This window comes from Drosophila erecta, unplaced genomic scaffold (assembly GCF_003286155.1).
Source record: "Drosophila erecta strain 14021-0224.00,06,07 unplaced genomic scaffold, DereRS2 tig00000021-arrow-pilon, whole genome shotgun sequence".
Taxonomy (NCBI): domain Eukaryota; kingdom Metazoa; phylum Arthropoda; class Insecta; order Diptera; family Drosophilidae; genus Drosophila; species Drosophila erecta.
In genome coordinates, this window is record NW_020825198.1 from 14,964,209 (window position 1) to 14,980,745 (window position 16,537).

General features: G+C 41.9%; 2 protein-coding genes across 7 annotated transcripts in view; one reads left to right on the plus strand and one right to left on the minus strand.

Moving 5' to 3' along the window:
* LOC6545742 (venom dipeptidyl peptidase 4) overlaps positions 1-16,466 on the plus strand; it is a 71,115-nt gene extending 54,649 nt beyond the window's left edge. For 2 of the 6 annotated variants that reach the window (XM_015158495.2, XM_015158496.2), the window contains exons 3-10: positions 12,518-12,784; positions 13,046-13,822; positions 14,065-14,518; positions 14,585-14,805; positions 14,865-15,034; positions 15,100-15,260; positions 15,323-15,528; positions 15,592-16,466. In XM_015158495.2, the coding sequence (XP_015013981.1) occupies positions 12,518-12,784; positions 13,046-13,822; positions 14,065-14,518; positions 14,585-14,805; positions 14,865-15,034; positions 15,100-15,260; positions 15,323-15,528; positions 15,592-15,708 (2,373 nt within the window). In that variant the 3' untranslated portion in view covers positions 15,709-16,466. The other 4 variants (XM_015158494.2, XM_026978117.1, XM_026978119.1 and 1 more) reach the window with 4 other exon arrangements.
* On the minus strand, positions 1,352-2,419 carry LOC6545741. Its single transcript, XM_001972712.3, has one exon. It carries the CDS (start codon positions 2,186-2,188, stop codon positions 1,424-1,426), a length of 765 nt encoding a protein of 254 aa, XP_001972748.1. The 5' UTR covers positions 2,189-2,419; the 3' UTR covers positions 1,352-1,423.
* Positions 16,467-16,537: the final 71 nt, after the last annotated feature.

A 16,537-nucleotide genomic window follows, 5' to 3' on the forward strand; every position in this document is an offset into this window, starting at 1 on the left:
AATGTAACAAGCAATTTCCATTCATCAATTAACAATAATAGCATGCAACATGATATGTGGGGCAGCGAAACTACAGATAAACAATGGAAGTAAATCCGAAACCATATGCTCTCGGCTAAAACGGGAAATTGGAGAAGTGTGTGGCTATAAATTTGGAACTCGACCAATGCCGAGTCCTCGGCTAGCTGCGTTGGCCGTTGAAATTTATATGCCAAGCCTGCCAGCCTGGTCCAAAACCAACCGAACACCGCTCCTCCAGGCATCTCCTTTGTTATGCAAGTTAATCCTTTTTATAGCTATTGTTCAGCGCATCAACACGCCCCCCTTGAGCAGCACACGCAAACGCCCACGCCCTGTGCATTTGTTGCACAGGGGGGAGGGGTGGTGAGAATGGGTAAATGGGGCTCTGCAGGATGAAGGGGGCGGGGCGGGGCTTTGGGGGTTAGCAGCAGCTGTGGCACATGTCAGTGCATTTTTCAACGGCTCCAAGAGGCGACACTACCAAGCCAACATATTAGCTGCCACACATGCCGCACAGTGGGTTAAGGAAAGAACCAGGAGGGTTTGCTAGTGCTGATACCATTGAGCCTGCACTGTAAACAAACAATGTTTTGTATGTAGCAAATACATTAAAAATACTAATATTATCTTTAAGAATAGAGCTTTCATTTTGAGGAGTCCCATTTTACTACACAAATGATTTCTTTTAAAAACATACAAAAATATAGATTTCATATATTGATTCCATTACAAGAATTCCCAATAATTTCTCTCTGTGTGAGATTGGACTCCAGCCGGAGCTGATGCATGTGTAGCTACTGCTGATATCCGGAGCTAGAATCTGGCGCATGTTGCGGCCGCAGCAAGTGTTTGTATGGCATGCCGCAAATTCATTATTATTTTCATCCTCCTCCCGCCCCCGCAGCTGCATATAAACACTATCCCGTATGAAGTGGCAGTGGCTGCTTGGAAAAGTACGGAAAACAATGGAGGAAAAGCTAGATGAAAAAGACCTTAAAGACTTTCAACAAGTAGCAGGTCCAGAGGCGGCAGCTCGAAAGCAAATTGCTTCCAGTTGTTATCCTTTTTAGGAGACTAAGATCTTATGAAGTTCCCAAGCTCAACTTTACAGCTCTTAAGTGAACGAAGTCAAGGGCTCCTAGAAAAAGTTATTTCATTTGTAACTACTTAACTTTAGGTATATTCGTTAAATGCTTTTTCATAACTTTGAGGATGAGTCAAAATTTCGGATCATCATTATTTATAGAACTCTATATTTATAGAACTCTATAGTTATAGAACTCTACATTTTGCCCAATCTGTTTATCTCCAGGCAGATATACTTTTAGCGAAATCAAACGCATTTTGCTTTTTGAGTCCAACAGAACAATGAGTCTTAATTTAATAAAACCAGTTTGACAGCCTAAATGGGATACAACCATTCGGACAGATGACTTGGAACAGTTGGCTTTACATGCTTGCCCTTGATGTGGTTCTGCTCCTCATCACTGCTACACTGGCTGCAGTCACTAACACTATTTCCGCGCCGCAAAACTTGGGCAAAGGAGCTCGGAGGTTCCCTGGGCTCGGCCTCGGATAAGGATCCAGCTCGCATCCTTCGAGCATGAGCTCGAGCTATGGCTTCTGCCCGAGCGCGACGACGGCGTCTTCGGAAGGACTCATCCGTGGGCACATAGCCGTTTAGATCCAGCATGAATTGCGAGAACCGTCGACTCATTTCCCGGGTCTCCCTAGTGGAGCGACGATTACCCAAGGCTTCGAGTAGAGTGATGCTGTTGTCCTGGAGCCGGCTCTCCTCCGGCATAGACAAGCGACTGGGGTTGGAGCTCAGTCGTCTCCGTACCACTTGCCATGCTGGCAATCGAGTCGATGGTGATGGTGTGGATGTTACTGCGGCAGGGGGTATCAAATTGGTCGTACCCCGCACCGATCGTAGACCGAAGAGTCCGGTTTCGAGCTCCATGTTGGACTCCCCGGATCCCGATGCTTGACTGCCATTCACCGAGGTGATTGACACCGATGGTGAAACTGTTTGCGAAACCGTATCCGATTGACTTGCGTCTAGATTTTGATTGGGACTCATTGGAGCTGGAGCGAAAGATATGGGCGGATCCTCCTCGATTTCCTCTATATCCTCTGCCTCTGCATGCAATTCGGATGATGACATTTTTAAATGAAGTGAAAAAATAGAGCTGGGACGAGCCGAGAAGTGATTTTGCTTTCAACTGATTTAAAAATGTTCCGAATAGTTTGTGTTGACAGTTTTGAAGTTAAATGACAATGTGTTCAGATTACATGGAATACATCGTAATATTCTGTAAACAAATTTGTGTTCATCCGATATTTGCATCCGATTATTTCCCTTAAATAATTTTGACTTGATTTATACTATCCTGACTTTGTTTTTAATGCTACATATGATGGCATGCTATACAAAATTCGAAGCTAGTAATGAATTTAAAATGCCTTGTAAAATAAAACTTAATCGTAGGAGATCTCTAGAGTATTTTATGCATTATGGATATTGGAATTTTCAATGAGCTTATGACTATGACCATGCATATAAGACAAGAATATGGATATGCCATTCTTATCAATTTGGCGATTTCTTTTGGAATTTATTTTCATTGAAACCTCAAAACTGTAGCTATTTCCTCGTGTTTTATCGATGAGTAATTAACTGCATTTTTGCCAATTTTCTTGCCCCAACATAAGTTCAAATGAATTGGAAAAGATGGAGAATTCTCGTCCATGAAGCTCTTCTCCCTTTGGTTTCTGTATGTGACTGCCCGTGGCTTTTCAAGTTAAGTGGATTGTGTTAAATTGATGAAACTTCTGTTGGGGTTTTCCCTTTCGCCCCATCGGGTTTTCTCCAACTTTTGTTTGTTGGGCCGTCCGTTGTCTGTCGGCAGCCACTTGCATTTTCTTCTTTTCGCACTTGACAAATGCACAAATGAAAAATCAAACAGTCCGTCGTGCACATGGCATCTGTTGGATTAGCAGACAAGTTTCAAAGGGCGAGTAGTCCTTACTCCTATATCAATAACCAGGCGATTTGTCAGTTAAGCGTGGCCTATCCCTCATTCAGGGACAACAAATTACTAGCCGCTTTTGAGCTCATTAATATTTAATGCATTTAGGCAGCCTGGCAGATGTGACCGCCACTAAGGGACAGAATGTTCCAGCTCAACCGCAAGTTAAGGAACTTTAATGGACCGTTTTGGCAAATATTTATTTGCCCTGGTCAGTTGTAAAATGACTTAATGGATAGAAAGTCGTTAAGGATTAAAGTGGGTGTGCATTCAACTTAAGCCCAACCATTTGGCCACAGATGAATATTTGTCAAGAGAGCTTTTGAAACTATTAAATCATTTGTGTAGTAAATTATAAGCCAAATGCAGGCACAACTTTTAGGCAAATGCTTTTAAAGAACATCGCGTAATCTGACCTCTTTTAACTTTAAAGTTTTCCTACGCTTTTTTTCGGTTCCGTTTGACAATTTAGAAAAATATTTTATGCACATTACCACAAAGGTCGCAGCACATTTATCACATTTGTTGTTTAGCTGTGTGTCCTGTCCTGTTTTTGTTGACTTATTTTTTTTTCGTTCCGTTACCACTCCCCATTGGGGATGCTGTGCTTTTATCTTCGCTTCCAGTTGGCTTTGCTCCACTCACCTACGTTGGCTGTCTCTTTATAGTCGGCTACGCAATTCAATTTATTTGGTATTTCTTATTTATTTTACTTTTTTCAACTTTCCTCCTTTCTGGGCTCTTGGGTTCGTTTGGCTCGCTTTGGCACTGACAATTGAAAAACCGCAGTCAGGCGGGCAAACAAACAGACCGACAAACAAACAAGCAAACAAACAAACAAACGCTTATAAACGCGGCCATTCTCAATGTACAACGGGGCGTATGAGTTACGAGTTATGTGCAATGCGCAGTTTGGCAGTCTGGGTTTGTGTGGCTGCCACAAAAACTTCTTGGTGTGTCTTTGTTCCTTCCTCGATTCGGGTTTTCTTGGTGTGTTTGCTCATTTAAATTGTTTAATTTGCATTAAGTGACAGGCAGCAGTTATTTTCGTGGGATAAATTACGCGGGTCCTTGAAGAATGTGAGGCATTAAAAGAAGGGAACAAAATATCACCACCAAGTGTTATATGAACTTTATCACTATTAAAAATAGCTTGGCAACAAATTTAAATCAATAATTTCTAAAACACGTGTGTATATTATAACCAAAAATATTAAGATATTTATTACACATTGTAATAAATCCAGGTATCAATTAAAATGCCCCGAAAAATCAACGACGAAGTGAAAACGTTTCCACCCAGATGGGAATATTTTTGAAAAGCATGTGAAATGCAAATAAAATTTGTGCAATAAATCATTGCTAAAATGTCAGTAAAAATGCCGAAGAAATGCAGGCGGAATGAAAAACGAGAATTGCCGAACTGGAAACTGAATGAAATACCAAACAATATATTTGTATATAAATAAAATCAACTTTATCCCTCTTTTGATGCAGCTGCATGTTAAACGTGGAAAGCCAAGTAATTAAAATACGATAAAATGTCTGGTAATGATCTTTCGGTGACTGAAACAGCACAAAGCGATCAGGTATGTAATCTACCCCAATCAGCTATACTTAATCTCCATATTAGTATAATACCCCCAAAAAAAGAACGTTTTCCCAAACAAGTGCCCACAAATTCACACATTATTTATACGGAAAATATTGCATGCATTTAAGGCCTTCACAGCTATGAATATAGTATTGGTAATGAAACCCTTTGATCCCACGCCATTTAGGTATTAACTTTTGTTTACATATTCACTGTTTGATTGCTGGCACGGTTTATATTTGCTATGATTTTTGCAGACCGATTTTTGGTTGCATTTTGAGCCGGATATTTTCAAAAACCATTGTTTGTTCTGCATATTTTATAGTTGCCCTTCCAAGAATGATGAGGGCACCATAAGTGGTTAGGTGATACCGCACTCCCATTCGGTTTGAATATTCATTTTTTCCAACAATGATTTTTCTATCTGTGCGCGTGTGTTTTTTTTTTTTTGGTATTTTTGCATAAATTATGGGCGTATTTAAGGCAATTTAGGGCCTTATTCACATAGCATTTGGTTATTTTGTTGCCATTTTATTGCTGCATTTAGGTGTTTGCCACACGTACGCACATGGCCATACTGAATGGGCTGTGGGTTTCTGTGTCAAAGAAATGTAATTTATTACGGCCACGCATTCTAATTTTAGTACTCTCGTTGAATTGAAAACAAGGTTTATAGAACAATTATTGAGTCAGTTTAACTGGTTTCAACTTTTTGTATGATAGTTTAAAGCATCACCTAATTATTATTATTTAATTGAATTGTTCTGTTAAAAATAACATGCTTTCCATTTTAAAAGCCCTGCATTGAGTTATTAAAGGATAAAAACTGACGTTACAGAAAAAAGTGTATATCGTTAATTGGTTCAACAAATATGTTTGTGCATTTAAAGAACCGAGGATACCTGCCAACAAATTTCACGACCTTGTGTCTGCAACTCAAATACATTTCGGTTATGACAACTTTTTGGCGCTGCCAGCCCCAATTAACATGATTCGTTACCATGTTCCCAGTATCCTTCAGATGAGCTGCCAAAAATCAAGCCATCGTTGCCTACTTTTTGGCGCACTGATCAAGCACTAATCAAATAGGGCCTCAAAGCATCCAGCCAGCCAGTCAGCCAGCCAGCTCATGGCAAATTGTTTGGTATTTACATATCATTTGTGTACATCCCAGCCCCTTCCCCCGCTCTACCCCTTTCGGCACCCCGGAAAGAGAACCCAAAGACTGCTCATTACGCCAGACGACATCGGAAGATTGTGGGTCGGAGGTCGGAGGCTGGCCAACTGGAGATATGGAGAAGTGGAGAATGGAAAGAAGCCGTGACACAGTTAAAGGGCGAGTGTGCAAAAATTTGCTGGTGCCCTGCCAAGTGGGCTAACGATTTTGTGTCCGCTTTGTCTGTGTCTATGGGAAGGTACACTGGGAGAAAGCGCTCGTAAAACTACGACTCACTAAGGTGCTACCAACTTTGAACTCTGCGGTTATTTGAAGTTTCTAGCCAATATTAAAAATATTTTTATAGTAAGAAAAAAAAGTATTATTTTTTATATTTTTTTTTAGTTGTGACTTATAGTTACTGCATTTTTCAGTTATGTCGCCTATATTTCAGAAACTAAAAGCTAAACTAAACTTAACTTTATATTATACACTTTTGTAAGCATTATGGTTTATATTACAAGGGAAGCAATATATTTATAAATAGGTTCATTTACACTTTTGTTGCACTTTACACTTTATTTCTCTGCGTGTCGATGTGTTTGAGAGCGAGGCGGTCGACATTTGGTCGTTATTTGATCATCATTAGTGATACGATTCCCGCCCGAATCTGAGCGCAAGTAAAGTGGGGTCGCCTGCATGTGGGCTCCTCTTCATTGTCCCCTGGCCAGCTCAACCCTTCCCTCGCTATCCTGCCCCTATTCTCCTATACCCCCCCCCCCCCCCTCCCCTCGCCCGCACGGCAGGGTTCAGAGGTCGCGCCTCGATTTGCTTGGCTGCACCGAAAAGTTGCAACAAAAGTTTCGTTCAACCGTTCGGACCGGTCTTTGTGTTGAGCTTGACTTGGCTGGCTCTTTGATTAAACCCCAAATCCGGCGGGAGTTGGCCAGAAACCGAAGGGGGTGCGGGGTGGCTGGGGGCGATACGTTGGCTTACGTAGTGCTATAGTGTAATTAAATAATTGCGGTGAGCGCCGCACTCGCCAAACCAAATCGAGCTAATGTATTTGGCGCAAAAGCTCACTCGTTGCATTTTTCTTTCTATTTTATTTTTTTGGTTTTTCCTGCTATTTCGTTTTATATGGATTTTTGGTATGGTGTTTCTTTTTGGCCATAGTTTTTGGCTCGTTCAAGTTTTTCTTTGCTATTTACTTTAACCGACTTTGGCGCAAATTTCATTTCATAACTTCGTTTTCGCGGTTTTCCCGATAGGGGATTTAAGAATTGCTGTTGATCTAATTTGTTGAGGTGAAAATGTTGAGTGAACCCAAGCAGTTGGCGAAACTTAGTGTTCACTACCTAAATCAAGTTATACAAATTCTCAGTTGCAAAAGCGGTTTTTATCATGCATTAAGAACCAGTTTTACCTACTTGCATGTTTTATTTATAGAAATACTAACTAGTTTTTAAGAACTATTGTATAACATTTATTTTTAGTCAGTTATGGAAATAATTGTTCAATTTTTAATATACATTGGAAATACGTGGATGAAACTTGTTTAAATTGTTTAAAGATTTTCTTGTTCTTGTTCAAATTAAGCTGACATCGTGGCTTCAAGTTTCATTTCCTTTTTAAAAATGTTTAAATAAGAACCAGCAAAAATATTTGCTGATATTATGTTATCAAGTATTCCTTATTCCTTTCAAGACTCTCAAGAGTCGTACTTGCAATCCTATTAAAAACCCTTTTATGTTATGCAGTTCAGAGGTTCAGAGGAAAATAAATCTGCCACGTTGTTTTGTATCCTTTGTGTTGTGTTCCGTCTTGTAGTTACTGCTTGCCCCTTTGTTGCCGCCTCAATTTGTTTTTGCCGTTGCTTTGAGCCTTACAACCACCCACAAAAGCACACGACCACCCATGTCCAACATATGGAGTTTCCCCGCGGGGAAAGCGATTTAACAGGATGCTGTCCACAAACCAATTTTATGTGTGTTCCTTTCTCCCCGCCGAAAAATAAAACACCACAACAACAAGTTTCATCTGCCAACCACTGCCAATGCAGCTGCACATCATCAATATTATCGCTTCCACAAGCAGCAGCAGCAGCAGCAACATCAGCAACACCACCAGCAACAACAGAGCTGCCTGCGACAGCAGCAAAGACAATTGCAGTGGGAGCAGCAGCAGCATCAGCAGCAGCAGCAACAACACCAACAGCTGCAACATCAACTGACCAACAGCTCCAGCGAGTTCGATGAGTTCCATTGGCCCAGCAAGCAGACGGGCGGCGAAAATCTGGGTGGCAAAATCTATATAACACCCGCAGACATACCGCCGCCACCACAGCCGCCCCATCAAAGTGGCAGCAACAGTCACAGCCACCACAATGGCAGCAGCAGGCAGCAGCAACAGCAGCAGCAGCAACATCCGCACTCCCTCCACTCCCACATCCATCCACATCCGCATCCGCACCACCAGCATGGACATCGCACTCCGCCGCACCGCTGCAAATGCGAGCATCCGTCCATCGAGCTGATGGGCTACGAGGATTCAGTCATCGCCACCGCCACCGCCAGCAATACCGCCGCCAATGTGGGCGTGGCTGGTGGCGGAGGAGGCGGAGGCGGAGGAGGCGGTGGAGTGGGACGCCACCAGCATCCGCCCTACTACTACAAGGCCGCCGTGGGGCGGCGGTCGAGCAACAAGCTGCACGAGTCCATGCTGGGCGGCGGGAGCAGTCTGGAGGACGACGACGGCACCAGTGCCGGCAGCTTCGGGGAGGGCATGTCGCGGTTCAAGGTAAGACGGGGCATCAGAGATGACCAGGTCTCGAAGACAAGGAATGCTCTTGGCGCATGGTAAGGCAACCGGGACGCACAAAAATGGAGCATAATGGCAAAATAGAAGTGTTTATATATGTTCTATCTACTTTATAACTTATAATTTATAATTTATAACTTTAAGCATTGAATAATATGATGTTTGAAAAGGAGTAAAGTACGTCCTCAATCTTTCTCAAAAATTATTATAATTTTATCTAAAGTTCGAGCTGCTGCATTGTGAAGTATTAACACCAGATTTATACGTTATTTAACTGAACCGATTGTGGGCTGTGAAAAAGTGGATAGCTATTTTTATATATATTCTCATAAGTATTTATATTTATTCTCACAATTTCTGCTACTGATAAATCTAAACTGTCAACTCTAACGCAAACACTGCCTGTTGGCCAACATTTGGCGATGTGTTTGAATGGCTGGCGAGCTCAGTAATTAAAATGATTTGTTCATGAGTGCGAAAATGAGCCGCTGATTGACCACAATGGCCATTCTGATAAACACAAGATGAATCGAGAGATGAGCAGCTAATACATCAATTGAAACTGTGGAAGCGTTTGTGGTGCAATGGGCATGACTGCCCACCCTTTCTCCCTGTGGTTTTCCACCAACAGGTGGTCAATGAAGGGCAGGACAGACTGATTGTGCTACACATGATAAAAAAACAGATTTCAGTTTAAATAGAGTGCATTTTTGGGTGGAATATACGAGTATTTATAACAATAAGTTTGCCTTATAGCAATGATCTTAATTAAAGAATAGCAAGGGTATAGCATTTCGATTTCGTAGCTTTCCCAATTGTATTATTCAGATAATTTGTATGAAAGCAATTACAACCCTCTCCATTCATTTATTTCTATACAATACTGGGGTATTACGTTAAATACGAGATTTTCCGGTCTCACACGTCTTAATCACTAACTAACATGAACCCAATTTCCTCTGGAACGAAGTAATTATGTTTACCACCCAAGCTCAACTTACGATGTGTATCTCATTAGTTAAGCACGCCAAAATGTGTGTAGAATTAGCAGCAGGAAAAAAGAACCCCCAAGGAGCGAACACACCCATGACAAGGCAAATTAATTAATTTTGGGGCAGTTTAATGAAAAGCCAAACGAAAAACGAACCAATGGGCAGCAAAAACTCAACCAGACAAGAGGTCATCAATTTTTCTCTGTTCTCCTGTCCAAGGGATTGCTATGTAGGCACTGAATAGTTGTCAAGCCTCTCACGTTGTGGCGATTATGTCCTGACAGCAACATGCCAATATAAGAGGCGAAACAAAAAGCGAAGCTTGACAAGTATACGACATGTGGTGCAACACGGCTGGAAAAGCCCCATTCAACTTGGCTGGTAGAATGGCCGGAAGTCCAGCAAACGATTAGTGTTCCGGCAAGGGATCAAGCGAAAAGTGTGCTCTCAAAAACCTTTTAGTTTCATATTTATTAAATGAATCGAAGTCTGGGAAGTAGAGTGTGAGGTGAGTACAGGTAGCTGGCTAATTGCGCCACATTGTGCACCGAATTCAATGGGAAATCCCCAAACAATCAAGCCAAAAAAGTCTGAATGGACATCGATATGATTGGAGTTGGTCAAGCGTTGCCCCCCTGGAAACAATTTTATGAACGGGAGCAGGACTATCAGGATGTCTTTATTTATGTAGAAGATGAAGTGATCCTTCGGGAATTCTTTGGGTAGATTTAACGAGGACTAGTTGCTTTGAACATAAATTACTATATGTGTATAATTGCATTGTATTTAGCTAAGTTTATATTTATTTTTAAATAAGTTTCTTTAATTTGACCAATTGTTTACCAAATGTTACCTTACGTTAAATATTTAGTAATGTGCACCCAAATATTCTAAACATTTATACTTTTCAACTAATCTATACTTCACCTCGACAAATAAAGAAAACTAATTAAAGAATTGACACCACAAAAATCAACACCGAATTTGAATAAAGTTGCGAATGCACAAACCCAAATCCCCATCGCACTGAAATCCAAGAGGAACCATAAATTCTGTGTAGGAATGCCATGCGGAAGCATATAAAATGCTGCAAAGTTCTAACTAACATGTCTTTGACGCTGCCAGTTGTGCCTCCATTGGGCTATATATTATCCCAGAGATTTGGGGATTGGCTACGTGGCCAGTGGGGAATCCCCTACACGTGTCGTTGATTTTCGAATAAAAGAACCCGAGCAATTTTGGCTCCATCCTTTGGCTTTTGCCATTTGGTCGTGGATTTCCGCACAACTTCTAAAAGTGCTGGTATTTAATGTATGCACTGTGTATAAGTAAATGTGCGAATGCCAAAGGTGCAGTCGTGCTTGATATATAATATGTGGTGTTTCCAGAATTCTGGTTTTGTGTTCAATATGAGAGTATTATTGGTGTAGCAACTAGCATTTACTGTGCAGGCCAAAAATATATTTCTAGTACTATTATTATTTATATTAGAGTTTTCTGGGATATACAAAAGATAATAGATGTAATTTCAGCATAGATCTATATAGTATCGGGTAATTCGACTACTTTATTATTTGATTTCAGCGAATATTATTGTTACTTGTGTTATATCATATATATATGTATTAAGTTGCTACCAGATTTGTTGTCGCCAATTTTTGATTGAATTTTTTCAACAGTTGACGCAATAAAACACGGCATTGCTACCAGATACAGGCCACAAATACATAGCCACAATTGAACAATTGTTCTCCATCCCTAACCTTCAGCTCGAACCGAGAAATTCCATTAACTCATCGCGAAAAAACAGTCATGCCGAAAATCTGTTGACATGATTCGGCATAAGGAGAACAGAAAACACAAATAAATAAAATGCAAAAGCATTTCATTTAATGATACATTTCAACAGCTCAATTATCACGGCGAAGTCTATCTGAATATATAGGTAAAAAGCTGAAACAAGTGCGCTGGATTTCTTTGTCTTTTTTGGGTGTGGACAACTTCAATTACTTGGTCGCGTAATGGAAAATTATGTAAAAGATACAAATGGGCGAAACACCGACCACTCCAAACACATATACTCGATGCGAAAAAAGCTATAAGTGGATTTACTCACTTACGTCACGAGGCAATTGCCGCAGCCCCTGGGCATCCCCTCTCCCCCCTGTTGACACCTCTCCCACCTAAATGTACATATATACCTATATTCAGTATCCGACCAGAGCATAAACCAGTTATCGTCGACCCAGTCTGCAGCTGGTTAACAAAAAACTACTTTCATTTTCGCTCTACACTTTGCGCACTCATTTGGCTGCCGTCCCTCTCCCTATAAAAGGTATATATACATAGGTCTATCCCCAATATCTTCTTCCATATCCCTTGCATTTTGCTTTGCCTTCGGCGTTTTGAGTGGAACACGTTGAGTGAATGGGTATGAGAAAGAAAAAGTCATTGCGCATGCGCAACGTCACTTTCCTCATAAAGTACAGTATATAAGTATATACGTGCCTGGTGCCGCTGATTTGGTGGCTGATTTGGTGGCTGATTTGTACCCGAATTGGCCGAAGTGCGCGTTTTGTTCGAGCCTTGTTATCTGGCTGGCCAAGTTGCACTTTTGGCCAGCGCAGAAGAAATGTGGCCGATTACATAGAAATGTGAATGGAAATCGCGGAATGGTGGTCCATTCGAAATAGGAGCCAATTTCCCTACACGGAAAAGGGGCTAACGAACTCATGGCTTACAATTTCGAAAGTGCATTCTCTTTTTCTGTACAACTATATTAATTAAACTTGTTAACCTTGTGCAAAATGGCAATGTGCATTGTAAAGAAATTTTTAAACTGTTGGCAGATTCGTACTAATTTAAGTGATACTAACCAATTTCAAACTTCTGATTCCCCCAGAATCTAATGCATACCAAGGAGAAGAAGCGCCGGGTGCGGATAATCCTGAGCGTCGTTACCGCGGTCATAGCGCTGGCTCTGTTGGCCACGGCCCTTGTTTTCATTCTCCGGACGGACGAGAAGGACAATTCCGACGACTCCGACGACTCCGACTCAAACTCGAACAATGCCATCGATCTGGAGGATGTGCTGAATGGTCAGCTGTACGCCAAGCGGTTCAACGGCAGCTGGAGCAATGGAAACAGCCTCATTTTCAAGGAGAATGCGGTAAGGCTTAACCAAGACGTTAGAATAACAAGATGCATTTTGGGTCTGTCGCAAAAGTTTGGCGGGATCTCTGGCGGGATATGGCGGGATATGGAGATCTTGTTATTCTAAAGTCTTTGGTTTAACATTCTAAGGGTAGATAGAGGTAGATGGAGGTAGATAGAGGTAGAAATAAAATATCATATCTCGTGTGGCTTCATGTTACGTTTCCGCACTATAAACATACCAACTATTAACTACAATTATTTTTCCCCCATGCAGTCCATCATGGAGTTGGATGCCAAGACAGGAGAACGTACCACGCTGCTGGAAAATGCGCAGCACTACGTCCTGTACGAAAAGTCCGCCGATGGACAGTTCCTTTTGCTGGCGAAGAACTACAAGAAGAACTTCCGGTATAGCTTCCTAGCGGAGTACGATCTGTACAATCTGAACACAAAAGTATTCAGCCCGCTGACCATCCAAAATGAGCAGCCCTACTTGAGCATGGTCCAATGGTCGCCGGTGGGCAATGCCCTTGTGATCAACTACGATCGGAATCTGTACTATAAGGAAAGTGCTTTGGTGCAGGAGATCGCCATCACTAGCGATGAGCAAGTGGGCATACTGAATGGCATTCCCGACTGGGTGTACGAGGAGGAGGTGTTCAGCTCGAATGTGGCCACCTGGTTCAACCCCTCGGGCACCCAATTGGCCTTCATCAAGTTCGACGACTCGTCGACCCATCTGATCAACTTCCCCTACTACGGAGATGCCGGAGATCTGCGCTATCAGTATCCACTGCACCAGGTCATCGCCTATCCGAAGGCTGGGTCCTCGAATCCTCGGGTGGAACTGGTGATGGTCGATCTGAAGCGAGCCGTTGCTGGTAGTGATTTCGTGACCGTGATGCCCGTTCCGCCGGCCCTCAACACGGAAACGGACTACATTGTCACCGTGGTCAGTTGGGTGGACAATGCCAACGTTCTCTCCATCTGGATGAACCGCATCCAAAATGCCGCCTACGTCGTCACCTTTGACGGACTCAACAGGAAAGTGGTAAGCACATTATTTTGTAATACAAACATGCCGATCAACAATTTATATTTTAATAATTGGTAATGAAATGTGTGTAGCTTTCTTTAAATACTGTTATTTTTATTTAAATCAAACACGAATAATTAACCTTCAATGGCGAACTATAGTAAACCATAATTAACAAGATAGAATGCTATAGTCAAGTAACGGGTATAAAAATGTATAACTTTTTCCATAATAACTAAAGAATCATCGTGTTGCAGATTTATAGTGCCGAGTCGAAGACCGGTTGGGTGGATCTCTATACCGCTCCCTTCCGTAACCGCAATGGATCCCGTCTGGCCTTCGTCCTGCCCCACAACAACTATAAGCACGTCCAGCTACTGAGCTCCACGGTGGCCAGTGCCGAGCCACAAGCGCTGGAGCCCCTGACCGAGGGCAAGTATGTGGTGGACAGCATCCTCCACTGGGACGGAGCCAACGACATCATCTTCTACACGGCCAACACAGAGGATCATCCAGAGCAGCTGCATCTGTACGCCATTCGGGCACTGGCCAAGCAGAGTCCCAAGTGCCTCACGTGCAACCTTATCAAGTCCGGGGATGTGCAACAGAACTACTTCTCGGCCACGTTCAACGACAATAACCACATTGTGATCACCTCTCAGGGACCTGGAATTCCAACTACCCATATATACGAGTGGAAATATGAAAACTGTAAGTTTGGCAAAAAATAGTATACACTTATATTTCCTGCCTTCAACATCTGATCTTGTTGTTTAGCTCAAGTCGTCATCTCTAAAGTCCTCGACTGGGAAACCAATGAAAGCCTGCGTGCCAAACTGAAGGGCGTGGCTCTGCCCTCCCACAAGATCCTCACCGTAGACATTGACGGTGGCTTCCAGGCCAAGGTGCTGCTCCAGCTGCCGCCCAACTTGGACACAAGTGGCGCTACCAAGTATCCCATGCTCGTGGACGTCTACGGTGGCCCAGATTCCTACTCCGTAAGTAAAACCAAAGCTCTAAAAAGTTAGCGAGTATTGCATATTTGTAACTTTTATAGGTTACCAACAAATGGATGGTGGACTGGGGCACATATCTGAGCTCCAATCAGTCTGTGATCTATGCCAAGATCGATGGTCGTGGCTCCGGACTCCGTGGAGAGAGTCTTCTCCATGCCATCTACTTGAAGCTGGGTACCGTGGAGATCAGCGACCAGATCAACGTAACCCAGTAAGTAATTGGCAAAAGTAATGTTTACAACGTAAACAACTACAGCAAACTTTACTTTACTTTAGAAAACTCTCCAAGCTGTTCAACTACATCGATCCCGATCACGTTGGCATTTGGGGCTGGTCATATGGTGGCTACGCAGCTGCCATGGCGCTGGCCAATGATGAAGCTAAGGTGTTCAAGTGCGCAGCCTCGATCGCTCCAGTCACGGATTGGGCTTACTATGGTGGGTCTACACACTCCCGCACACTTTTGACTTAACTAACAAAGTCTATTTTGGCCCAACAGACTCCATCTACACAGAACGCTATATGGGGCTTCCCAATACGAATGAGGTGGGCTATGCCAACTCTAGACTGAGCACAATGGCCGTGAAGCTGAGGGGCAAGAAATACCTTTTGGTGCATGGCACACTGGATGACAATGTGCACTACCAGCAAGCCATGATATTGGCCAAAAACCTGGAGCGTCAAGACATACTCTTCAAGCAAATTGTGAGTATTGGCCTGTATAGCAAGGCCCAAAGGATTTTTAATTAAAATTGGCTGATCTTTTAGAGCTACGCTGACGAGGATCACGGTCTGTCCAATGTGCGACCCCATTTGTATCATTCTCTGGATCGCTTCTTTGGCGAATGTTTTGCCAGCAGTCGCCTAATGAAAAGTGCCAAATAATCAGGGCAATAATTGTGCAACATAAACATTGATAAAAAAACACTGACATAATAGACATTATAGTTATAATTGCCAGATAATATCCAATGATTAGCTATGTTCAGCCGCTAATAGAAAAGTGAGAAAGAAAAATTGGTACTTAAAAATGGAATAGATTTGCAAATTAAACAAGAACTTTAAAAAACTAATTAATCAAAGAACTTGAGCTGATACAAGGTTCAAAATGCTTAAACAGAAAAGTTAAACAAAAACTATAAACCAACATTATGCAGGTCCAAAAGTGTTATAAGATAACTTTGAACAATAATCTTTTCAAATTGCATTTTAAGACATTTTTATCTTAAAGAGAACAGGATAAATCAAACAAACAATTATTTAAAATAGCTGCAATTAATGGAAAATATTGGCTAGCTAGTGCCTGATTACATGCTAATGAAAACAAACATTTTTGTAGATATTGCAATTCAATTACAAATTGTGTATTCAAACACCTCCAAGCGCCCCAATTTAAGCTTACCAATCGTAGGAGAGACATTTTAAATGGTAACCACAACGTGTAAATTAAATATAAAGAAAACAAAAGGTAGTACGTAATTTTTGTAGCTTTTTAGTTTGCTACTTGTAAAGAGAAAGTAATAAAATTTGTAAATAGTTAAAAAGATAGCTGTTAAATGGCTTTTTGTATATTAGAAACCAACATTGTGTATAGGCAACCGTTACAAAGGCAACAAACAATAAATAGATAAAACAATACAAAACCCCACTGTGTTTCAATTGCTAACTAAAACGTAACTGCCTTTTGCACCCCCAGTAAAAAGTGCACAAGTTA